The 26,729-nt window shown below is 37.9% G+C and overlaps 1 protein-coding gene and 1 pseudogene across 3 annotated transcripts in view; both read left to right on the top strand.

Moving 5' to 3' along the window:
* Window positions 1-24,593, top strand: part of RAB3GAP1 (RAB3 GTPase activating protein catalytic subunit 1) — a 109,459-nt gene extending 84,866 nt beyond the window's left edge. Inside the window, exons 18-25 of one of the 3 annotated variants that reach the window (XM_024569776.3) lie at window positions 799-936; window positions 4,260-4,487; window positions 17,145-17,241; window positions 17,338-17,441; window positions 17,583-17,698; window positions 19,327-19,429; window positions 22,046-22,066; window positions 22,899-24,593. In XM_024569776.3, the coding sequence (XP_024425544.2) occupies window positions 799-936; window positions 4,260-4,487; window positions 17,145-17,241; window positions 17,338-17,441; window positions 17,583-17,698; window positions 19,327-19,429; window positions 22,046-22,066; window positions 22,899-23,135 (1,044 nt within the window). In that variant the 3' untranslated portion in view covers window positions 23,136-24,593. Of the gene's footprint in view, window positions 1-798; window positions 937-4,259; window positions 4,488-17,144; window positions 17,242-17,337; window positions 17,442-17,582; window positions 17,699-19,326; window positions 19,430-22,045; window positions 22,067-22,898 lie in introns of those variants that run through there. The other 2 variants (XM_024569777.3, XR_008426163.1) reach the window with 2 other exon arrangements.
* Window positions 14,546-15,428, top strand: LOC112313182 (chromobox protein homolog 3 pseudogene; annotated as a pseudogene).
* Window positions 24,594-26,729: the final 2,136 nt, after the last annotated feature.

The following is a 26,729-nucleotide window of genomic DNA, read 5'->3' on the forward strand; positions in this document are numbered from 1 at the left end:
AGAAATCTATTGACAAATGCTCTGAATACTTCTACATCTTGTCCTATTATGTAACAAGATAAAAGTTTATGTTTTTCAGGCTTTAATTAACAACAAAAGCAAGCAAGCTTTGTTTGGTTAGTCTGTGTCTAGATTGTTGAGTTGTTCATATTTCAAATATAAAATCTAATGGAATCAATTCTCAGAGAACTTTCCTAAAGCCCTTTGAAAGGTTTGAAATGTTTTCTGTCACTCTTTTGATGATTCTACAGTATATCCTCCTTTAAATTTACCTTAGCTGCTTTTTGGGGCATGGGTGGGGGTGTGGGTTACACTAAACTATGTAATGTCTCTGATTCCCAGTTATTTAGGGGCTTTTATTTGGGGTTCATTTCATTTACCTTTAATTTTCATGTCTATCAATTTTCTTCTCTTATAATCATAAAAACCTTTTTACAGCTAGTGATAATACACATAAAAATATCACTAGGATTTTACTTCTGTATCATTAATAGGCAGGAAAATGTTCAGTGCACCCAAATTCCTCTATCTTGTAGCCATCAATCCTCACCAAGGAGATTATGATGATCTTGTCTGTTGGGGGAGGAAGGAAGATGCTGAAGGTCATATTTAATTCATTTTTATTAACTTGTTACATTTTTATGTAGGTTCCAAAAAACTTGTAAATTTCTCTGAATTCTTTTAAATACGTGTCTTGGGAATGCTAGAGCTGAAATAATTGTCTTTATTCTATTTTTATAGTTCTGCTTTGTCTCCAAAAAGACTGTTTGTGTGCTTTTGTCCTTTTGTGCTTCACAGGAACCCGCACCTATGACAGAAGACCTGCTTGAAGAGCAGTCAGAGGTTTTAGCTAAATTAGGTACATCAGCAGAAGGGGCTCACCTCAGAGCGCGCATGCAGAGTGCGTGTCTGCTGTCAGATATGGAGTCTTTTAAGGTAGGTCACGCTGTCAGAGCTCGGGATTCTATTTTGAGTTATTCTGAGATGAAGCTGTGAAAGTCACTTGATAAAGTGGAATGAAGACCTGAATGTCTTTTTTATTAAAAGTTTTTATTTCATCAGTAGGTAATGACACCCTACTTCTGTCCCCTAGAGGTCGTATTCATAGTTGCTTCTTAAGTTTAAAGAAAGAAAAGAACAATCTTTGAATAATAGTTGAAAGTTCAGAATTGAATTATTTTTATATGTGCATTGGGATGTCTTCCTTTGTGTATGTTCAACCAATATAATGCACGGCTTTTAGAAAACCCTTAGGATTTAACACAGGGTCCTTCATTTAACAGACCTTTGATGTCCTATTTTGTGACTTGCACTATGATTTGATAAGTAAGAAATACAGTATTTATCCTCACAGTCAATTAAGAAAGGTGATGTGTAAATAATTATGTGGTAAGTTCTCTAATGACGGTAAGGTCTAAAAGATGACTGACTCTACTGAGTGGGTTATGGAAGGTTTCGCAGATGAGTAACCATTTAGGATGAGAAAGCCTTTGCTACCTGGAGAAGACTATTTTAGGCTTAAATATAGGCCTGTATCTAGACCATAGAGAATTCAGAGAATGGTGACATTTGGCTTATTAGCTTGAAAACACAGGGATGAAGAAAAGTTGTTTTTTTTTTTTTTAATTTTTGAAAGAAAAGGCAGGTCTGTGTGTGTGTAGATACAGATATAGATGTAGATGTAGATATAGATTTAAAAATAAAATAAGACAAGTGCTTAGCCCATTGGGCCACAGGCTTCTCTTTCCTACTGCTGATATTCTGAACAGTCTCCCCGGCCCAGACTGTCCTCCTTAACCTGCCTCTACCTGTGATGGCCTCCATCCTCCCATTCCTTATGCCCTCCCTACTCAGCCCTGCTTTGCTGCTTTGTAGGCCAGACTGAGTTGGACTTTTTTTCCCAACATAAACAACCCATGAAAGCCTATGACACTTTTATCTTTCCTAATAGCAAATTTGTGACAATACAAGGGAGCCTCTTTATTCCCTGCTTATTTCCCCTGTATTTATTAAAAGAAAAAGTCTTCAGTAAACCTTTTAAGAGCTGCATGTTTTCCTTAGAGAGTTAAAAAGATACAGAAAATCTGTGAGTTCTATTCTGCTGTGAAATAAGAAAAAGAATATATTGTTTCAAAACAAACAGTTGGTATAGTGATAAAGAGAAATCGGTTGGCTCTCAGGGCATGTGTTAAACCAAAAAGGTTGATCAGGGAATTGGTATGGGGGCGGGGTGAGGGGCATGCAGTAGGAAGCACTAGCCTGCCCAGCAGCTGTTTTCTGCCTGTCCTTTACCTGCCTTCATATTCATCTACCCTGTCCTGCTACAGTGTCCTTGCAGAGGCAAGTACAGAGTGAAATTCCAAATTGGGACTGTAAATGCTTTTCCCCCATAGAAACATATTGGTGCCTGATGGTAAGGTTCTATATAATTCCTTTAACACTGTGCTTCAGCAAAATTATGATTCCTGAAATTCTTTTGGATTAATCTGGGAACCTACAAATCTCTTACAGCATTGTTTTAATCAGAAAATAAACAGTATTTCAAATAGTCTTTTTACATATCTCTTCCTATGTAGAAATCAGATACTATATTTAAGGAAACATGTAGTCACTCTAAAATAAATAAGGGTTCTCTCTCCCGTTTTACATAGTGATGGCTTCCTTTAAGGGCCCTTGGGAGAATTCCCAGAGCTTTTTGATAAATGCTGATATGTACCTGAGGTACCTATACCTGAGAATTCCAGGACAGGGACTGTGTTCAAGCATGCCCTTGGAGTACATACCCATAACAGCAGAATCAAGATAAGCCATAGCTGAAGGGAGCCTCAACCTACTCCTGGTAGCTCTTTGTTTAGCTTGGTATATATAGTAAGGACAACCAGAGGGAAAAATTCTGGTATGGACTACTGTCTGTCTTTAACACATTCTATGGTACAGGAGGTCAATATTATTTTCTTTTTTTTTTTTTTTTAAGTTCTCCCTCTTTACCCAAGGCCCATGTATAGTTTCCTAAGATGTTTTCGTGTGGGTGTGGTGTTGCCTGGTTAATATCCAGATCTTAAATCCTGAATCATGCAGTAATCTTGACCCTTTGCAGTTCACAGCAGTACTTTGTTGCTGTGTTGCCATAGCCCTTATAAGTGTATGTTGTTGACTCTCAGTTAAGGAGCTCCTCTGATTTCTCTCCCCATAGGGGGATTTCCTAAATTGAGGATGGTTAAGCTGGGAGCTGGTGAGCTCAAGAGGGAGAAATTGTCACTTTTGCTCTTCACATTTAAGACTACCCATTCTCATCATATCTGTTTGCATTTTGGTCTTTTAATTTAATTTAAAAAGAAAGAAAATCACCTTCCATTTAGCACTTTGTTAATGCTTACATCACTTAGTATTTCAGGAAATTAAATATAGTACTTACAGCAGGAAGATTATGTTATGGTAGGAAATATAACCAAAGGTATGTGTTTATTGTAGGTACACATATCTTTTGAGTATTACAGGATGATACATACACCCATCCTTATTACTCAGCTAATATATTATTGGACACTTGCAAAAAAGAACTCTGTGGCATACCACTAACATCGTGAAGCCTCTTATTTTTTTCCTAGGATTGAATGCAGAATTACTTAAAGGATTTTGAAATGTGCCATTGTTAATTCTATAGAATTATTCACCAAGTAAAGTTTTAATTAGTTAGTTTCCAGAAACCTGAAAAACAATAGTTTGAATTTCAATTCCTTAATAGCACAAAAGCAATTTTTGTGATGGTAATTTGTTACATAAAGCTCAAGAATTTGATGGCTGAATAGAACATTTTTGAGGTTAGCTGATATTTACTGCAGTACCAATATTAGTTTATTAAAGAAAAAATGAGTAGAACATTTCCATTGTTGTGTTATTCTGATTATGTTGTGTATTATTTACTTACACTTACTTGATACTTTTCTAAGTACTATATTTTAAACTGTGTAACTTATCTGTTTAAGACAATCCTTTTCACTTTACATCAAATTTTTATTTCCAAATTCATGAAGTGAAAATGTTTTCTTTTTCTATAAAACACCAAAAAAAAATTCTTCTGGTACTTAAACATCTGATCTGTTTTTGAGGTAACACCCAACTCATGTCACCTATTAGATTTTTCTAAAAATTAGGTAGGCTTTTTTGTGAAAGGGAAAGTATTAATATGATTTTGCAAATAGGTTATCAGTAACTGTTGATTTTTATTTGAATCTGCTGAAATGTTTGCCTTGTTTTAGGCAGCTAATCCAGGTTGTTGTCTGGAAGATTTTGTGAGATGGTACTCACCCCGGGATTATATTGAAGAGGAAGTCATTGATGAAAAAGGAAACACGGTTCTGAAAGGAGAACTGAGTGCCCGAATGAAGATTCCAAGCAACATGTGGGTAGAAGCCTGGGAAACAGCTAAGCCAATTCCTGCGAGAAGGCAAAGGAGACTCTTTGATGATACACGGGAAGCAGAAAAGGTAACTGAGGTTTGGGTATCTAATACTAAAATGGTAATTATTGATCTCCCTTATAAAAACTCACTGTCATAGACATGAAAGCTTTGGACAAACCTGAGAAGCAAAACATTGAAATTTAATGGTCCTTTTATATATCTATTATTTACATATAAGATATTAATTAGAACTAGTTGCAGGTTGGACCAAAAATGAGACATGCATATTTTATGTGGAATACTTAGCATGGGATTGTCTGACAGCATATATCAAAAGCCTTAAAAATGGTCATGTCCTAAGATGGAGGCATGGGTACGTACACTTCACTTCCTCACACAACCGTAAGAAGGACAATAACAAATTTAAATACAAGAAGCATCCAGAACTGCCAGAAAATCAAACTGTATGGAAGTCTGACAGCCAAGGAGTTAAAGAAGAAACATTCATCCAGACTGATGGAGGGGTGAAGACAGGCAGCCGGGGCATAGAGGATGCACAGCAAGTTAGTAGGCTGAGTGGTACCACATTCACCTGTGGAAAAGCCAAGAGAAACAACTAGGGAACAAGACAGACCGCACAACCCAGGGTTCCAGCATGGGGAAATTAAACTTCAAAACCTGAGGGGGTTGCAGTAGTGGGAGAAATTACCTGCCTCACAGGAAAGTTCATTGGAGAGACCCATAGGGTCCTAGAACATACACAAACCCACCCACCCACGAATTAGCACCTGAAGGACCCAATGTGCATGGGGGTAGCAGAGGAAGTAACTGAAAGCTGGCTAAGAGCCGAGCAAGGGGCATTGTTCCCTCTCGGACCCTCCCTCACATACATCGCCACAACTCAGTGAAGTAGGTTGCCCCGCCCTGGTGAATACCTAAGACTCTGCCCCTTACAACGTAACAGGTGTGCCAACACAAAGAAACGTGGCCCAAATGAAAGAACAGATCAAAACTCCAAAAATAGAACTAAAGGAGAAGGAGGTAGCTAACCTAGCAGATGTAGAGTTCAAAACACTGAGTCAGGATGCTTACAGAAATGATTGAGTATGAATGTGAAATAGAGGAAGAAGCAAAGGCTATGTGAAGTGAAATAAAAATATACAGGGAACCAACAGTAAAGGGAAGGAAACTGGGATTCAAATCAACGATTTGGAATAGAAGGAAAAAAGAAACATTCAACTGGAACAGAATGAAGAAATATGAATTCAAAAAAATGAGGAGAGACTGAGGAACCTCTGGGACAACTTTAAACATCCCAACATCTGAATCATAGGGGTGTCAGAAGGAGAAGAACAGGAGCAAGAAATTGAAAACTTATTTGAACAAATAATGAAGAAAAATTTCCCCTATCTGGCCAAGGAAATAGACTTTCAGGAAGTCCAGGACGCTCAGAGAGTCCCAAAGAAGTTGGACCCAAGGCACACACTAAGGCATATCATAATTACCCAAGATTATAGAAAAGGAGAGAATTAAAAGCAGCAAGAGAAAAGGAGAGAGTTACCTACAAAGTTGTTCCCATAAGACTATCAGCAAATTTCTCAAAAGAAACCTTGCAGGCAAGAAGGGGCTGGAAAGAAGTATTCAAAGTCATGAAAGGCAAGGACCTACATCCAAGATTACTCTATCCAGCAAAGCTATCATTTAGAATGGAAGGGCAGATAAAGTGCCTCCCAGATGAGGTAAAGTTAAAGGGGTTCGTCATCACCAAGCTCTTATTATATGAAATGTTAAAGGGACTTAGCTAAGAAAAAGAAAATCAAAACTAAACAGTAAAATGACAACAAACTCAAAGGTATCAACAATTGAATCTAAAAACAAAAACAAATGAAGCCAACAACTAGAACAAGAACAGAATAACAGAAATGGAGATCACGTGGAGGGTTATCAGCAGGGAGTTGGGGGGATAATAGGGAAAAGGTGCAGGGAATAAGAAGCATAAGTGGTAGGCACAAAATAGACAGGGGGAGGTTAAGAATAGTATAGGAGATGGAGAATTCGAAGAACTTATCTGTATGACCCATGGACATGAACATGGGTGGAGGAAATGCTGGTGAGAATGGGGTACAGGGTAGAGGGGGATAAAGGGGAGAAAAAAATGGGACAACTGTAATAGCATAATCAATAAAATATACTTAGGAAATAAAAAAAATAGTCATGTCCTTTGATCTAACAATACTACTACCGAGAAGTTTATTAAGGAAATAATGAGAAATACATTAAGGTTAATGTACAGGAGTGAAATTCACAGATTTTTATTGAAAAAGTGATACAACCAAAGTTACCAGAAATAAGCTTGGTTCAATAAATTGTGGTATGATCATTTAGTGGACTGCTTTGCGAGTACTAAAAAAGTTTTTGGAGTTCAGGTGAATAATGGTAGCTTCCCAGTATCAAATTGCCCTACACACCTACACATCTCCCCCAAATCCCATGCAGTTAATAAGTGAATAAATCCATGCCTTAAGCATTACTAGGATATGGAGATTACAGTGACCTTCAAATCAACAGTAGGTAGAGAAAGAAGCCAAATTCCATTGGAGTTTCCATTGGAGTTCCCATTGCTGTAGGCCTGTGGGTGTACAGAGTAAGGACAGGGAGTTTTAAGAAGAGGTGAGCGATACAAAAGACTTAAATGGAGCAGAGTCACCCCAGGAGGAGAGAGCTTAACACTACATGTCACTATACTCGCTACAGGACTGGCTACAGGGAAAGGGCTTTAAAGTAAGCAAGACTGGAAATGAACTTTCCAAGACACTGCCTTCAGAAGGAACAGATATATAGAGAAGGATTGATACCTCATAGAGATAAAGCAATGATGGGAATGAAGGAAATAAGAGGAAGATTAAGGATCTTGCATAAATGAAAAAGAAACAAGACTTACCAACCTCCCTCATCCTCTGCCATCAGTAAAAGAAATTATGCAGAAAAAGTCACTTTCAAATTATGACATGTGCAATTAGATCATTTTAGTTGATGAAAACATGTCCCAGAAATCAAACATGAAGAAGAAAATTGTTAATGTAACATTCCATACTGAATCAGATATCTTTAAACAATGCATGGGGGATATGAAAAATCATGTTTAATTTGAAATACTAAAACCTAGAAAAAAGGGACCCAAAAACTCAGGATAGAAATAGAAGAAAAATAAAACCATATAAAACTAAAGACTAAATTATAAGGAGCCCAAGGGAGAATAGATTAATATTTAAATTTGAGAAAAGGCATCAAGGAGGAGTGGCAAAACAGCCAAGGGAATGAAAATAAGATAAAGGAGTAAAAAGGATTGGGGAGAAAGTAATAGAAATGGAAGATAGGACAGGTAGGAATAATACTTTTTTCAGAGTCCTTAAAGAAGAAAAATCAAAACACTAGAACAGAACTAATGTTAAAAACTGCGATCCAAGAAAATTTTTTTAAAAAAGAAAAGAAAGCCTGAATTTGCATATTGAAAGGACTCACTGGGTACGGGGGGGAAATTGACCAGGGTGTCCCAGTGCTCTGTAAATTGTTCTAATGAATAGCACTCTGACAGAATTTCCAAAATCTTTTTATGAAGCAACTGCAACATTAGTACGTAAACCTGGTAAAGATGGCAAATAAAAAAAATGGGTCAGACCACTAATATTTAAGAAATTGAATGCAAAAATTCTAAGTGAACAATTCTCTTACCACTTTAAGAAAGTTATATTGACTGAATAAAGGATGATTATTTGGAAGTCTATTTGTAAGAATGACTTCATTAATAGGTCCAAATAAAAAATTACATAATTTTCATATATACTAAAAATGTTTTTCATAAAATTTAATACCTATTCCTAATAAAAACTGTTGAGAAAGTAGAAATGGATGGATGCGTTCTTTAAATGAGAAAATATTGGGTTAGCCAAAAAGCCCGGTTAGTTTTTTCTGTAAAATAAAAGACACATTTTTCGTTTTCACCAATAGCTTTATTGATTTGGATATTTTGAGTATGTCGGATATCTCCAGCCTGGTATAATGTTGATTGTTCTCAGTGAATATCTCAATTTGATCGCTATCAACTTCTACTGGTTTACTCAACTGTGGAGCATCGTCCAGTGAAAAATCTCCAGCACGAAACTTTTGCAAACCACTTTTGACACATTCGATCAGTCACAACACCTTCTCCATACACTGCACAAATCTTTTTTTGTGTTTGAGTTGCATTTTTACCTTCCTTGAAATAAGAAAGCATAATATACTGAAAATGTTGCATCTTTTCTTTCATCTTCAGTTTTAAAATGGCTACACAAAAATTCACCAGTTTTGGTAATTTTTTTTTTTTTTGTTAAATACATGCTGATATGACAGCTGTCACAATACAATCTAACAAAATTGTTTTGAATGAAGTTAAAGACAACTAAGCGCTGCTACAGTCAATCATCTTATGAAAAAAAACAAATGAGCTTTTTCGGCCAACCCAATATATATATAGACCTCAGTCTTAAATCCAGCATCTTAAAGAATCAATGATAAAATTAACTCAAACACAAGAATTCACAAGGTAAGCAGGATATAAAGTTAACATACAACTAGTAGTATTCATACATGTAAATAATAAGCATTCCCAAGGAGTATATGGCATTTTCTCTTGGCCATAAGAGAAAAATGGTGAAATACTTAGGAATATACTTAATAAGAAATGTTTGAAATCTCAATAAAGACAATAAAACACTTCTGAAATACATACTTGAACAAATAGGTAACCTTTGTTCTTGTTTAGGAAGTCTCAACATCATTAAGCTCAATTCTCCCTAAATTAATTTATAAATTTAGTGAAATTCCAAAAGACTTTATTATGGAGCCAAACCGATACTGAAGTTCATATGGAAATATAAACATGCAGGCTTAGGACTCAGGGTTTTCAAGAGTTGAGTGTTAATGGGTTTCATTTGGGGATGAGAGAAATGTTCTAAAATTGTGGTTTTGGTTGTACAACTCTGTGAACATACCTAAAACTATTTAATTGTACATTTTAAATAGGTGAATTGTTATTTAAAATGAGCATGCCAGAATAGCTAAGAATAGATTGAAAAGAAAGACCTATAGGGGAGGGGGTATTAGAGGGGAGCAACTAACACAACCAGATATTAAAACATAGTACAAAGCCTCACTATTTAAATAATGTTATAGTGGCCCACAAATAGCTCAGTGAAAAGGAATAGAAAGTCCATAAATACATTGGAAATCTAGTATATGATGAAAATGGCATCAAAAATCACTGGAGTAATGATGGCCTTTCTAATAAATAGTCTTGGGATAAGTGAATAACCATTTTGCAAAAGATAAAATTAGGGTCCACTTCTCATACTGTTCACAAGAATGGACTGAAGGTGAAACCATGGGAGTAGGAGAAGAAAACCTGGATAAATTCCTCTATAGCTTGGATATAGAGAAAGGCTTTCTAATTAAGAGTCAAAATCGATGCAGTTAAAAATATGGTTGATAAAATTTGTGTAAAAATAAAATCTTTTGCCCTGGCTAGTGTGGCTCAGTGGATTGAGTGCCAGACTGCAAACCAAAGGATCACCTGTTTAATTCTCAGTCAAGGCACATGTCTGGGTTGCAGGCCAGGTCCCCAGTAGGGAGCATGTGGGAGGCAACCACACATTGATATTTTTCTCCCTCTCTTTCTCTTTCCCTTCTCTCTCTCAAAATAAATAAAAATAAAATTTTTGGCATGGTCAAAGAAAATTAAAGTCAAAAGACATGATAAACTGAAAAATATTTATAAACTGGGGGAAATACATGTATTACAGATAAAGGGCCAAAATACTATAGAAAAATGGGTAAGAAATATGAGTAGACAATTCAAAAGTAAAGGATAACACATAAATCTATCAAATGATGTTCAACTTTATTCATAACAAAAGAAATGCAAATTAAAACTTACTAAGATAACCATTTCTTACACATGAGATTGGCAAAATTATAAACGCTTGATAAATATTTGACGAGGCTCTGAGGCAACAGAGCTTCTCATACATTCATTACTGGTGAGAGGCAAGATGGTGCACTCCACCTGCACCCCACCTGTTTGGAGGGGAATTTGGCACTATTTAACAAAATTTACTTAGATTTGACCTAGAAGCAATCCCACTTCCAGAGATTACCCTAATATTTTCAACAGTACAAAAATAAAGATGCACTAAGTTGTTCATTGATGTAATTACTTATAATTACAAAATACTAGAAACTGCCCTGACTGGTGTGGCTCAGTGGGTTGGCCGCCATCCTGCAAACAAAAAGGTCACCTGGTTCATTTCCCAGCCAGGGCACAGGCCTGGGTTGCAGACCCAGCCTCCACGCGAGAGGCAACCAGTCGATGTTTCTCCTTCCTTTCCCCCTCTCTAAAAACAAATACAGTCTTTAAAAAATTACTCAAACCTATCTACGTGCCCAAATTTAGAAGCTTTCTTGAATAAACTATGTTTAATCAACATAACTGAGTACAGTGCACTGTAAAAGAATATATATTGTGTGCTTCATTTTGTGTAAAAGATAAGGAGAACTAAGAAAACATATCTACTTGTCTTTACAAAAAGGAACTCAGGATAAACTAGGAAAACACTGAAATTAGTTAACAAGAATGATTGAAAAGGGGAGGGAAAGATACAGTAGAAGGAATATGGGGAGGAGTGACACTTAGAAAAGAGTATACTTCCTGTATATTTTTGACTTCTGAAAAAATGTTAATGCCCTAAATATTCAAATATTTAATCAATAAGATTGGAAAGAGGAAAAATAATCTAAAACTGAAAGCAATCTGAGATAAATTAACCTTGCTGTATTGTCACAAAACTGGTTCCACCAGGGGCTAGTCCTGCCCCAGCACCATCCTGGAAGGACCTCTTGTGTGTCAGGTGACCTCCAGGCTCTTGACTTGTGCAGAAAAGATCCCAAGGACAAGTTGGAGTGAGAATGAAAGCAAGTTTTATTCAGGTAGAGACAGAGAGGCCAGGGTGCAGGTGCCGCTGTGAAAGAAGCTAAAGTACGCATCCGAATGGACACTGCCGACCCGCTAGTAAATTGCGCACGTGGTCAGTCAGTTCTTGGGATTTTGTGTGTTTCCAAAGGTGGGTTGTTTCTAAGCTTTGTGGCACCAAATTCTGACTCCCCCTTCTGGTTGGGAGCGGGGTCTTGTTCCCACACAAACATGGTCTGTTCCAGAAGTGTCATGGCATTTGTCCCTCTCAAGGGTCCCCCGTTCTATTTGTGGTGTCATTTCTCATTATGACAGTATAATGAGCTTTGAGGTTTGTCTCCGGTCAGTTTTTCCACCATCTTGAATTGATATGGTTTTAACAAGTCCTTGTTGTTTACTTCTGTGAACACCGTAGGGTTTTCCTGCCATAAACTGTTTCTCTTTGTTTGTGCAAGGAGGTGGGGGCTCTGGTGAGAGAATGACCTAGGGGCTTATTGGCCTGTGACGTCAGCTCCTACTTCCTCACCACCTGTCGGGGATTTTCCCTAACTTCTTTCTATCTTGTCTCAGTATTTCAAATAAGTAGCCTAATCACACTGAAGGCAGGGAGGTGGGAGGGAAAATGTAATCCAAGTAATTTATAGACACATAAGATACTTATGACTGTATACCCTCAGTTGTGGTGGAAGTTGGGGAACACTGCAAACAAATCCTAACTCATTTTCTAGGTTTGTTTTGTGTAGTGATATGGATAAGCAATTTCTGGGACTTTTAGGTGGATTATCGTGTGAACAAAAAAGTAATTAATGTGTTGGCATTTGTTAGAAGCCATGTTTCTCATTATAGAAGTGAGATGTGAACATGGAATGGAAGAAGGTAAGGAAGACCCAATGGCAGTGAATTGGAATTAGGGGGACTTGTTTGGACTTACATATGTAGGTATATACATTATATATATTACAAGCATGTATTTTCTAGTTCTCTTCTGGGGGGGGGTTAGAAGCAGTGACATCCTAGTATCAGTGAACACATATAGCTTGATTTCTAAAACATTCTTCACTAAAAGGAATCATGCTTTCCTCAGAGAAATCGCTGATTTAAGGATTGGTGCAGGGAAAGTATGAGATGAGTATGGAACTTCATGTGTTGATGGGAAATAAGAAAGTGCTAATAAAAAAGATACAGGCATTTCATAAAGGACTAGCTTGAAGGCACTCTTATTGGCCAAATCTGGACAATTTGAGTGCCAGATGATTAAGGAAGGTAATAAATTATAAGCCATTGGGGAAAAAATTGAGACCCGTGGTATCTCAAATTGATAATACGTGGATAAAGAAAGAAATGGAAGAGAGGGGAGGGCATGTCAGCACCAAGACTGATAAATAATGGAAACTATGTTGGAGTTGGGAACTTTACTGTATAATCATATTCACAGTGAAGATTGGTTAAGGGAAGAATCATCAAGTCTAGATGTAAATTCAGGTGAAGAACATTTGCATGGTTTAAAGTGACTGTCTGCAGATTACTTTTGAATTGCAAGGAAATAATAATTGTATAGTGGAGAAATGGGACAGTACCTTGACTGGATGATCAAAACCACATCACCAGTAAGGGGAAGATGGAGATTGACTGCTTTGAGATGTGATTCTCTGAAGGATCCAGCATCACTTACGGATACTGTTTGGTCCAAGAATGCATAATCTGCATCTAATGAGGAAACAGATAAACCCCAAATTAACATTCTGTTTTAAAAAGAGCTAAAACACACACACAATTGTGGGAGTATATTAAAAGGACACAGGAGCCAACTGAGAGATTTTTCAGTGGCCAACATTGGAACAATTTGAGCAGCAAAATAATGTTGGACATCTTTGAGTCTATAATGATATAAATAAATGATTGAATGTATTGGAGAGAAGAACAAATCTCCCATGCACAAGAACTCCAACCCTACTCTGTCAAGTGGAGTGTAACTCCCACTCCATAATTGTGACTCCCTTCCTAAGAGTAGTGTGCAGAGTAGGGGATATGACTGATTTCACAGAGCAGAAACCTGACAAACATTCCCTTCACCAGGTGAACACATGGTTAATGGGTATAAATCATATTGATAATACATACTCTTGAAAACAGCATTCTACCTCTCTGGTCTTCCAAAACTGCATAACTCCAGTTTAATTATAAGAAAAACATCTAATAAATCCCAACTGAGGGACTTTTTACAAAATAACTCAATTGGGATTTCACCTCAAAACTGTCAAGGTCAGTTTTAAAAAAAAGCGTTTTCAGAAACTCACATCCAAAGGGAATCTAGAAGCATAACTACTAAATGTAATATGCTATCCTTGATGGGATCCAAGAACAGGAAAAGGACATTAGATAAAACTTAGGAAATTGATTATACAAATATTGACAGAATTATTCATAATAGGCAAAAAGTGGGATCAATTGAAATGTCTATCAAATAACAAATGGATAAGCAAAACAAGGGTATGTCCACACAATGGAATATGTCTCAGCCATAAAAATGGAGTTCCGATACATGCTACAACATGGATAAAGCTTGAAAACATTCTAAGAAGCCAGAAACAAAAGACCACATACTGTATAATTCTATTTATATGAAATATCCAGATAGGTAAATCAATGAAATAGAAATATAGTTTAGTAGTTGCCAGGGGTCAGGGGTGGGAGAAATGGGGGAGTATAGAGGTATGGACCTCTAAAGGCACTGCATGATCCTTTAGTGGATCCTGTATGGTGGTGGGAAAAGGTTATAAAAGACATTATTCAATCAATTGACAAAATTATAGTAAGTATAGTAGGTTAGATTAAAAGTATTTGATGGGCCCTGGCCAGTGTGGCTCAGTTGGTTGGGCGTCATCCCATAAAGTGAAAGGTCACCAGTTCCTTTCTGGTCAGGGCATATTCCTAGGCTGCATGTTCAGTCCCAGGCCAGCAGGTACACCCAATAGATGCTTCTCTTTGATATCAATGTTTTCCTTCTTCTCTTCCTTCCTTCTCCCCTCTCTAAAAATAAATTTTTTAAAAAAGTATTTGAGGCATTGCCAATCCCCCTCTCGGCTGTGGCCCCGGGCTAGAGTCCCCTGGTCCCTGCCCCCTGGAATGTGGTTCATGCTGAAGCCTTGCGTGGCTGAAAAGACACCATGGTCGCTGGATGACCATGGTGTCGCTGGATGACCATGGTGTCGCAGCACGGAGGCGATGAATAGCAGCTCTTCAAGTCTGCAATAAAAATTTGCCTCCAATAAAACTACATTGCAAAACATGGGAAAGAAACAGAATGGAAAGAGTAAAAGAGTTGAAGAGGCAGAGCCTGAAGAATTTGTAGTAGAAAAAGTTTTGGACCAATGCATAGTGAGTGAGAAGGCAGAACGTTTCCTGAAGTGGAAGGGATTCAGGTGGTGACAATACTTAGGAACCTGAAGAAAATTGAGATTGTCCAGAGTTAATTGAAGCATTTCTTAATTTTCAAAAAGCTGGTAAAGAAAAGGATGGTACAAAAAGGAAGTCTTTATCTGACAGTGATTCTGATGATAGCAAATCAAAGAAAAGAAATGCTGCTGATAAATGAAAAGGCTTTTGTCAAAGGCCTTGAGCCTGAACGAATAATAAGTGCCACAGACAGCACTGGAGAATTAATGTTTCTCATGGAACGGATTCAGATGAGGCAGATTTGGTGCTGGCAAAAGAGGCAAGTATGAAGCGTCCTCAAATTGTAATTGCTTTTTGTGAAGAGAGACTAACTTGGCATTCATGTCCAGAAGACAAAGTCCAATAAATGTTTGCGTTGCTTTTTGTGTATACGTATTCATATTTATATATCTATAAAACCTGGGTCATGGGTTTTTTTATTAGCATGAAATAACTACATTCTAACAAAAATCAAGTTTCATATGTTTGTTTTGAAGTGTTGTAGGGAGTTCCTATAGCACCAGTTACTTTGGAACAAAAGCTTTCTGTAGTTGCTTCCTTTATCAGAAAAGAACATTTGATACTATGGTGTAGTCTTTCCTCTGCATTAGAGAACAGCTTTTCTAAATGTTGGGGAAAATCTCCATTGTCATTAGTCAGAATCTGTATTTAAGTCAAAAAATGCCAAAGGATCATTGTGGGGGTTTTGTTTATTTGGTGGGGGGTTATGCAAATTCATTGCTCCACTTGCTCAGTCATTTTAAATGCAGCAGCCACACAGTACACATGCTCAGTGAATGGCATCTACCGCCCCCACTGACTAGTACAGTGAAGTCATCACTGTTCACACATGCACATTCTAGTCCATGCTCCATGGCTGTCAGGTTACATCAATGTCATGCAAACTGTTCTCGTTTTATTAACAGTGGCTGGACTTTCCAGACAAACCCCATATATTGTTTACTTTATTGTAAATACTGGTAAACAGTCAATAAATAGTTTTATATTGGTTTAAAAAATGTATTTAATCAGTGTTAAATTTACTTTGCATAAAAAAAATTCCTCATTTTAGGAAATAACACGCTATATTTGGGGGGAAATATATGGGGGGACTATATGGGGGGAAAGGACATGATGTATGCAACTTGTTCTCAAATTGTCCAGAGAAGAATGGATGTGTGTATATATTTGTTGAAGAGAAAACCATGGGCCCAAAATGCCATCACTTGTGTTAAAAAAAAAAAAAAGCCAATGATACCAAACCAAGATTTCATAACTGACCTAATTGTAGTTTCAACCTCTCCCAGAAATATAATCCTAATCAACCAGTCTGGAATTTTCTTGTCAAGCACCAATAAGGTAATCCGTCACCTGCCTCTCTCCATCCCCCGCCTCTCTCCATCCCCCATAGAAACAAGAGTCAATATGCATGATAAAAACTGTATTTTTGAAATCAGAAAAATAAAACAATTTCCATTTTGGAAAAAAACAATAAACTAAAACACCCAAACCAAACCAAAAATATTAGTGGAGGGTCACTAGAAATGTTTAGAAATGTTAAGTGAGAAAAACAGGTCACAAAACAGTATTTTACATACCGAATATTAGTGAATTTAATATATTATGTGTGTTTGATGTCTTGAAAAATCCTGGAATGAAAATGTTCCACCATTAACAATTTCTATCCCTAGGTAGTACAGTTTACAGATTTTTAAAACATTTTCTTTGTATTTTCCTAGTTTGCATGCATTACATTTGGAAGTGAGGCTGAGGGAGAAAAGTGGGGAATGTGAAAATATTCACCTTTATTAGAGGTGGAGGTACTTAGTAGTTTTCAGTAACATTATTCTTATCTTTGGGAATAGTAGCTGCTTACCCAGATGAGTAAGGTTGGTACTAGGAGAAGAGAGCTCTCTACTCTCGTTACAGATGTGAGTTCAATGGTCCAGAGGAGAGATTTTCAACTGGTGTGCTGCAAGAGTGTTTAAAACATGCAATACCTGACTATTTAGTCAGGGGCACTGACCTGTTTTCCATTAGACTGTCAAGTAAAAAAAATGACAACAGCCAATGCAACAATTACCATCCAGTGTGAATGAATCAAAGTTACATGTATTTTTTGTCAGATTAGCAAAATATACAATTCTTGGTGTGTCACAGAATTTTAGTAATTAGTTTGTGTGTATCATGAGATGAAAAAGGTTGAAAATTGCTAGTCCAGAGGATATTTTGCTTTCGTAAATGCTGCTGTTTTCTTTGACAATTGCATCGATCATTTACCTAACTTTGTGTCTCTTGCAGGTGCTGCACTACCTGGCAGTACAGAAACCTGCAGACCTTGCCCGGCACCTGTTACCGTGTGTGATTCACGCAGCTGTACTCAAGGTAAAGGAAGAAGGTAAATGTCTTACTTGATTAGTAATTAGTTCATTCTAAAATGAAAGTGTATTTTGTCAAACTTATTTAATAATGGCTTTGGTCTTTTTAAAAACAGAGAATCTGGAAAACATTTCTTCAGTTAAGAAGATTATAAAACAAATAATATCCCATTCCAGTAAAGTTTTGCATTTTCCTAACCCAGAAGACAAGAAATTAGAAGTAAGTTTCGTGTAGTGTCAGAATCTTGCCAGATGCTCTCCCCAGTTGGCAACAATTACTTTCAAGATACATTTTTAAAAAGCTTTGCTTTTTTTTTTTCCTCTGTTTTCCAATGTATGGCTTTTCCTTTTCTATTGTTAGGAAATCATCCATCAAATTACTAACGTGGAAGCCCTAATTGCTAGAGCCCGCTCACTGAAAGCCAAGTTTGGAACTGAGAAATGTGAACAAGAAGAGGAAAAGGAAGATCTTGAAAGGTAATTGATATTCGACTAACTCATTTTTGTCTGCAACAGGAAAAGCCACCACTCTCTTTAGGAAATTTTAATGAAATATGGAGATTCTTGTGTGATATTCCTATATTGTTTATAACAGGCATTGGCTAGAGAAAGAGAAATACTTCATTATCATATGATTTGACCTCTTCGATGTTTCTCAGTATTTGCTAGGTGTTTCTATCCCTCCCACTTTCAGGAACAAGTCTACCAGGTCTCTCTCTCTCAGTGACCATGTTTGCTCTTGGAGATGTGGGGCCTGCAGTTTCCTGAGGAGAAGCTGTTTACTCTTTGTTACTGGAAGTGCCCCAGAGCTTTGCTTTCAGCTCTCACTGTTCCTTAACCATAGTATGAAGTGTTCTACAACTCTATTTCTGCTCAATATTCATTTAATTTTTTAAAAGATTGATAATAGCAAAGGTGTATTTACCATGCACCTTGCAAATATATTTTGAAAGTGACCAGGTGGCCTCTCTGGGGTGAGGCAAATGCCTCGGTCAGTCTTTTCCTCCTACTGAGACAGCACCATTTCCAAGGCAGCCTTTCAACATGAACCGACTGTTTTTGCCCATTGAATGGACAGTGTTGTTTAAATGTGTGATAAAGTATTTCCAAATTAGCTACTTCAGTAGCTTGAATTTGTTACGTAAACATTTTCATTAGCCTTTCCACAAGGAATGGCATTATTGGTGCTAAATAATTAATAGTACATGGCAAGGCATTTGCTATAGCTTTTAATAAGTTTTTTAAAAAATTTTATTTATTTATTTTTAGGGGAAGGGAGGGAGAGAGGGAGAGAAACACCAATGTGTGGTTGCCTCTCACATCCCCCACTGAGGACCTGGCCTACAACCCAGGCATGTGCCCTGACTGGGAATCGAACCAGTGACCCTTTGCTTTGTAGGCTACCACTCAATCCACTGAGCCACACCAGCCAGGGCATATAGCTTTTAATAAGTTTTTGTTTGAATTTTCTATCTTTTGTTGAGTGAAATTTTCTTCTAGCTCTCTTTGCTCTTGACAATGCCTTCCTTTTAAATGAGAAGAGTAAGCTCTAATCAAATGAATTATTTCTAAAATAGCAGTATGAATTAGTGAGTAGGTGGCACATGCTTGGCGACTCTGTGCCTTTGACTTTGTTGGATCTCCTATACGTTATCTGTGGTAGAGTTGCAAGTACAGTATTTCCAGCACAAAATGGCACAGTTTACAATTGAGACTTTGCCCAGCAAAACATGTGTGTTGTGTACATGTGCATGTATGCCACACACATGCACTTACATACCTCCAAAGAAAACAAGAAATAGGGGTCATTGCTTTGCCGTATAGATGAAACTTGGTTTTTGCTGTCCAAAAAAAATTTGTTTTTATCTTTTACTGAATATTTCTTCTTACTCTTTGACAGAGATAGGCTTTTCACAAATTTTATGAAAACAGCTGAAAGGCAGTGAGATTGTCATTTGAGTAGATTTTAATTCCAAATGTCAGTGTTATCCTGTTACAAAATCTTGTTTAGTCAGTATCAGTTTGTGGGTTTGCCCACAGAGTTGATCTGGGAGGATTGATGTCATGGGAACTGAGCAGCTTGCCTTCTCTTCTTTCTACCCTAGGTTTGTGAGCTGCCTCCTAGAGCAGCCAGAAGTGGTAGTGGCCGGTGCAGGAAAGGGACATGCTGGCAGAATCATTCACAAGCTGTTTGTGAATGCACAGAGGGTACGTGAGATTCCTGATTGACTGTAACGTGGATTCTCCAGACCTTTACTCAGTAGGATGCCATTTTGATTCCTACACACGGCTGCTTGTACAGCTGCTAGCTGACTGTGAGTCTGGGCGTGGAGGTGAAGAAACAGTGACTTCTGAGTTTTTCAAATCCATTTGCTTTCTTAAATGTTTAAGTAAAATGATGTGTATTTTAGAACCTAAAATTCAGAAATTAGAAAGATGTGAAATCCATTGTTGCAGAATCTTACAGGGACCCAGTTAACAATGGCCAGTGCTATGCTGTAGGAAAAAAAAGTGTTTACTACTTTCAAATTCAAAGAGAGTTCACTTTTACCATTTAAACTCCCATACACCAACTGATTTCACAACTTCGCTTATGAAATTATTAAATCTGTTTTTACATTGATGAAAAGGTCCAGCTTTAGAGGTTTTCCTAGGAAAGAAGAGCAAGGTTTCAGATTTTTAAGACTGTAGAAACTCAGACTTCAACATGGAAAGAGCCTAATTTGAAAAATAATCTTTATCATTACTGCTAATAATGAAAGTAAGGGTGCAAAAATGATGGCATATAGTACCTCCTGATATTCTAAAGCTGTTAGAATTCGGGTTTTTATGAAGATGATACAATACTAGATGTACCGGGTACTCTCTGCATTGTTCTTGTCCGCTGGTTAAGAGGTGCTGCCGTCCCACAGATGATCTCCTGTCAGGGCTCATCCACATTAAAGGGCCTGGTAAAAATGTTGCAGAGTGCACTACGTACGGGGTGCCCTTAGTTGACGCTGTGATGACACTAGAGTGACCCAGTTTTGAAGGTGTAATTCTCAGAATCAAATAAGAAAGCCTTTTAATGGGTTTACACATGGAGTAAAAACCTTTGAGTTGATCCGGAGTACATCTGTTTAACGTGCCAAAATCACAGCCATATATACTGATCTGAATTTTTAGGAACAACTGAAACCTGAAATTATTTATGGGGGGTAGCTCCTTAAATTTAAAAATTTCGAGTGAAAGCTAAGTATTTACTTCCTTATAAATTAGAGTTCTAGAAGGCATTAGATAATTACTTGGATTTATTTTGTTTTTGTCTCTGGCATGAAACTGAGAGCCAGGTTCATTTTCACACCCTTTAAAATCTTCTCCAGCTTACCCACCAGAAGCTTTTAAGCACATTTCCTTGTTATCACCAATGCGAATTTTCCTTATATTGCAAAAACTTTCCTCTCTCCTCAGTTTTTAAAATCTATATGTTAAAGGGATTTAACATCTAAAGTGTTTATATATTTAATGCTGAGAGTGTTACTTGCATAGTTAAGCAAAATTGTTTTCCCCAAAATGGAAATAGCCTTTTCTACACCCCCCCCCCCAACTATAAGTAAAGGTTCATTGTAAAAATTTGGGCAATATAGAAAATTATAAAGGAAAAAAAATGATAACATTCGAAGTTAATCACATTAATCTCACTATCCACTGATGATCATTGTCAGTATTTAACATGTAGTATATACGAATATATGTATATTTTACAAAAATAGGATTATAACCCTGGCCAGTGTGGCTAAGTTGGTTGGAGCATCATCCCGTAACCTAAACATTGCGGGTTTGACTCCTGGTCCAGGGGTATCTGAGAGGCAACCAATCAGTGCTTCTCTCTCGCATTAGTGTTTCTCTCTCACCCTTCCTTTCTCTCTAAAAACAGTGGGAAAAAATGTCCTCAATGAGAATAAACAGAAAATAGGATTATGTTATATAATATACTTTATTATTTTTGTTTTCCATTCAATATAATTATCTTTCTACATCAATAAATACAGGAGTGTATCATCATTTCAGCGGCCTCATCACACAGCCAGTCTGAAATTGTGTGTTCACCCTGCATTATGTGTTTTTAAAAGAGTTCAAACTTTCACACCTTTGGTGAATGTTTTTTGGGAATTGGCAAGCTTAATCCATATGAAAAGCACTTGGTACATTTTTAAGCCCAGTCCTTAAATGTCTGGCTAATGTAAATCATCCAAGTTTGTTCATGTAGCTTTTCATAGCTACTGACACTGTATATCAGTTTTACTAATATAAACATACAGTAATTTTACATACTTAGAACTTTTTTTAATATCATACATTTTAATTAACCTCATGGTTACATGTTTCAGTGGTATATACATATTTAAGTGTAATTCAGCAGATATAAACCACTGATTGGATTTTGCCTTCAGTCTTGCTAAATTGAGTAACTCTGAGACACCTGTTACTAAATCCACTGGATTATCTGTTTTTCCAGCCATGAGCACCTTTTTTTTTTTTTTTACCATCTTGGTTTTTCAGTTAAGGAGCTAGATTTTCGTTAAGTCATTTCCCCCTTTAAATGACACTGTTCGTCACCTTGTGAGCCATCAGAGGCGTGACCAGTGGGTATGTCTGTGCTGTGTGGTAACTGGGTATATCGTATGTGGTGTATGTTTGACCCGATAATTTTTTTGATAGAGTCATGTTCCTTAATATAGTGCATGCTTTCTGAAATAATCTTGAAATTTCTTGTCTAGCTTTTTTTAAACCCATCTTGCTTGATTCCCTTTCATCACTGTTTCTTTTCTCACCTTTCTCAAGCTGACTGAATCTTCTGATGAGGTAACGAAATAGCCTTTGTCCCTCATAGTTCCTTGTTCCTCCCCCTCCCTCTAACTTCATAAGGTCATTAAGACTAACCACCTCTTTAACAGTTTGGATTTGACATGTTTCTTGCTGATGTTTACATAACATAATTTCCTATCTCCATTGCCAAAAGAATTATTTTTTCCAATCAGTGGTATTCTGAGAGATATATAGTGACCAGGGAAATGAAGCAAGTATAGTAATCAGAGTGAAAATGAAGACCAATTGAATATGTATTTTATGCAATTTTAATGAAAAAATAGATTCTTTGACACTGAGATCTTCTCTTTTTGGCCATTGCTACATGACATAGACCTCACTACTACCTCACACCAGCTGCCCAGCAAACAAAACCAATGTCCCCAGTTTTAGCTCATCCAGTGAACCTTAAAAAAAATTGGAAACTGGGGTAAAAATCATTTTTCTAGACTCTGGAGAGAACAAACGCCTTCCTGGATTGAGGATATCAGACGTGGCCTGGGGTCGTTGCTAGAAGAAACATATGAAAACCACATTTTCCCTCTTCATTATAGGTCTGAATATGGCCCCCACTTTTCAGAGTGGATTTCCTGGCAGTCATTACCCCTTCTGTGTCTCTCACCGATTTACTGTACTTCGGCCGCTCATGCAGTGTTTCAGCTTCTCGTATTTTCTGTGTTGTGTTTTGAGTAATCAGGACACACTTGACAGCATTACCTAATACTGTGGAACATTTTTATGTATTTATCATGTTTATTCATCTGTCCTTCATAATGATCTAAGTTTAGCATCAACTTGATCTTGAATTTAGCATTTGATTCTATTCAAGGCTGCAACCATGTCTCCACCGGAGGAGGAGCTGAAGAGAATGGGCTCCCCAGAAGAGAGGAGGCAGAACTCCGCATCAGACTTCCCACCCCCTGCTGGCCGGGAGCTCATTCTGCGCACCACTGTGCCCCGTCCAGCCCCCTACTCCCGAGCTCTGCCTCAGCGCATGTACAGTGTTCTCACCAAAGAGGATTTCAGACTGGCGGGTGCCTTTTCGTCAGATACCTCCTTCTTCTAATTCTTCTAGAACTGCTCCACTTGTGGCTTCAGAGACAGAGCTGACCCCTTCTGTGGGAAGGAGGTTGTGCCATCAGAACCCCCAGAGCCCAGGAAGAGGGTCTGTCTGGTTGAATGAGCAAGCATCATACCAGCATCTGAAAGACTTTCTGTTGCCAAGCTTGGGCTGTGCTGTAGCTTTGTGGGATCAGAGGTGATGTCTTGAGCTGGTGAAAGATTCTTCCTCAAAGTGATGACCCTTGTTTGGGGTGAGGTGAGGGACCAAAAAACCAGGAGCTCTCTGCACTTAACTCTGGCAAGATTGTTATTTTCTGTGACTATCTCTTAGGGTATTGCCTTGCATTCATAGTCTGTGTAAACACTTCTTATTTTATTAGTATCAAGTATGCAAAATAAAGTATCTGTTAACTCAGATTTCTGGATCTTTTGAGGGTGGATTATATTCCCAGAGTCTGTATTTTTAAAATGTTAAATGACATTCTGTTTATTCAATTACCTGATAGCCATCTTTATTGTACTAATTTACTTTTGATGAGCATTTTGAATATTCTAGGAGAAAGCCTAGAGTTTCTGTGTTTTCCAGGTAATTGACCTAAATGTAATCCTCTGATAAAACTGTATTAAATGTCACTGCAAATTAGTTTGCTATCTATCTCGTAAGGCTTGTTCCCCTTGCTTTGTTTCGGGTGCCGTGTAAAAAGCTGTCAGCCTGCACTAAGCTGTTTCCTCCTTCTCTCGCTGTACAGTGTGCATTCCTTTTGTGGGGTTGCTGGCTGGGACTGTACTTAATGAAGCAGAGATGGACACACGCTAAAAGTAGAGGCTTGGTGCATAGATCATCGTGCAGTTAGTATAATTTGGTGTATGTGCTAATGTAGTGAATAGAAGGTTATTTCAGTGAACTATTTTACTTCTGTATTCCAGCTAAAATGAAAATAATTGATGGGGATATGTAGTAGCACTGAGCATAAGGATAACAGCAACATACTTCTAGTTATCTGATGATCAAGATTTATTAAGTCTGTATTTCTGTATGCCTTTGTTCAGTGATCTTACATCTATTTTTAGGCCTAAAATTCCCACTATAATCCAAAGTTTAAAAAAATGGTTACTGAAGCATAGACTTTGCTAAGAAACGTTAAAGAATTAATATCTGTGTAAACCTGTTACATTATTTTTGTAAAACAAAAAACCGTGTGTACGTATATGTGTGTGTGTGTGTGTGTGTGTGTGTGCGCGCGCGTATGAAGAGGGGAGGCCCGGTTGATTACCTCCCGCCTGTCACAGCACTTTCCCTGAGATGCTGGACTTGATTGCGGGCACCGCACAGACGCAGTGAGGACCGAGTTTGCTTCCTAATGAGGATGTTCATAACTAAGAATCATGTTACAAAGAGAGGTTGGGCTTTGAAAAGGCATTGTGAATCTAATAAAAAGGAAAGTGCTGCTTTCTCTGGCTACTTTTCTTCCCTTTGGTGTTTTATTCTTATTTTAGTTGAGTTTATGCTATCTCAGATCTTTTTAAATTTACCTACAGCCTGCTGGGTCTTGCAGGTGTTTCAAGAATACTCTTTATGTCTTTTTTTAATGGAAAGTACCCCATTTATATTTCTTATAGTTATGTGTTTATTCCACAGGTATTTCTAAGAACCTACTTCAAGTAAGGAACTGTACTAGGCAATGAAAATAAAACAGAAACCAAAACTCACTCCCTCCTTCCGGTGGTCTTCCCATCAGGTAGGGAAGGCTGATACCGCATTGCCATAAAATGGAGAGCACAGTCAACAGGCTGTATGAATTGGAGGTCCTACATGTAATGTATAAATTCATTCATTCATTCATTCATTCATTCATTGGTATAGAGAGTAGTAATACATGCAATAATTGTGAACATTAGGTATTATGGGAAAGGTTTTTCACTCAGTCTTTAGGGTTCAGGAGAATCTTTCTGCAGGTGATTTCTAGATTAAGAGGATGAGTAGGAGCTGACAAAGAGGTGGGAGAGTAAATTGCTTGCAAAGAACTACAATAATTCCCCCATCCCTATATGTTTGCCACTAATTTATTGTGATTTTACAACTGTTCCCAGGAAGTGGAATTCATTTCTGCACTCCTTCAGCCTGGACTTAGCCATGTCTTTCTTTCCTCAGTGGAGTATTAGCAAGTGTGAGAATAGGCAGAGACTGGATTGAAAAGTACTGGCACATTGGGGCTTACCTTCTCTTCCTGCTGGAACCCTGAGACGCTACATAGCATGTGCTGAAGGAAGAAAGAGGTGGGAAGGTTTGTTATGCAGAAAAAGTTAACTGATACAGGAAAGGATAGAAGGAGTATATCACATAGAGAAAACAGAATGAGCCAAAACTCAGAAACAAAAGAAAATGTATCTTTGGAAAACAACCAGCATTTCAATTTGGCTGGAGTGTGGAACCCAGAGTAGAATGATGCAGGAGATGAAGATGGTAAGGTAAACTGAGGTGAGATCAAGAAGTTCTCCATGAGCCCCAGCAAGAAGGTTGGGCTTTATCTCAGGGCAGTGGTGAGTGGTCAAAGAGTTTTAAGGAAGGGTGTGATGTGGTGGGTTTAAGTCATAATATAGCAGGACAAATGGAGAGTCTGGGAAAGTGCATACCTGTCCTAGATCTTGTACTAACCTGGAAAGTAGCAATTATATTGTCAGTGTCTTCCCCCCCCCCCCCCATCTTTTGTGCTTTGTAATGTGCTGCAAAGAGCCTGGCAAATGCTCATGGAACCAACATGAAGTGTCCTCCACTCTGGGCCTCTCTGCCCCCCACACCTATATATTCCTATACCACCATGATGATTAAAATTTTTCTTAAGAACTTTTTAAATTTCGGTAAACATTCATATTTATTTTCCATTAGTCCAGCAATTGTTTGTTGAGTGCCAACTATGTGCCATGTGCTGTTCTGGGCAATGAGGATACAGCAAAGGAGGATAGATAAAAAGACCGGCCGGGTAGCTCGGTTGGAGCATCATCCCGATACACCAAGGTGTTGTGGGTTTGATACCCCGTCAGGACACATAGGAGAATCAACCAATGATGCATAAATGAGTGGGACAACAAACTGATATTTCTCTCTCCCCCTTCCCTTCTCTAAAATCAAATTTTTTTAAAAAAGTCATGGAGGTTATAGTGAAGGACAACAAGTCTAAACAAATTATCTAAGAGAAGGAAAGAGTGCTTTTTAAGACAAGTGATAAGGGAAAGCCTGTGAGGTGGTGACATCTGCGCGGAGATCTGAACGCAGTGAGTCAGGGATGCTGCTTTGGGAGTGTTTGCAAGGTGATTCTGGACAGGGCTGGCAAATGCAGAGCCCCAGGGTGGGAGTCCACAGGATCTGGAGGCACAGACAAAAAAGGGCCAGTGTGGTTAGGGTAGAGTCCGTGAAGGAAAGCGTGCGAAGGAAAGAAAGTTGGACAGATGGGCAGAGACCAGGTTACACAGGGGACCTTTGTAAATCTTGACTCTGACTGCTGTGTGGAGAACGTACTGCAGAGGCAGGGGTACAAGCGGGAAGAGGAGGATTGCTAGAGGAGCCGCTGAGGTAGAAGGTAGAAATAGAAATGCGATG

This window comes from Desmodus rotundus, chromosome 2 (assembly GCF_022682495.2).
Source record: "Desmodus rotundus isolate HL8 chromosome 2, HLdesRot8A.1, whole genome shotgun sequence".
In the NCBI taxonomy this organism is placed as follows: domain Eukaryota; kingdom Metazoa; phylum Chordata; class Mammalia; order Chiroptera; family Phyllostomidae; genus Desmodus; species Desmodus rotundus.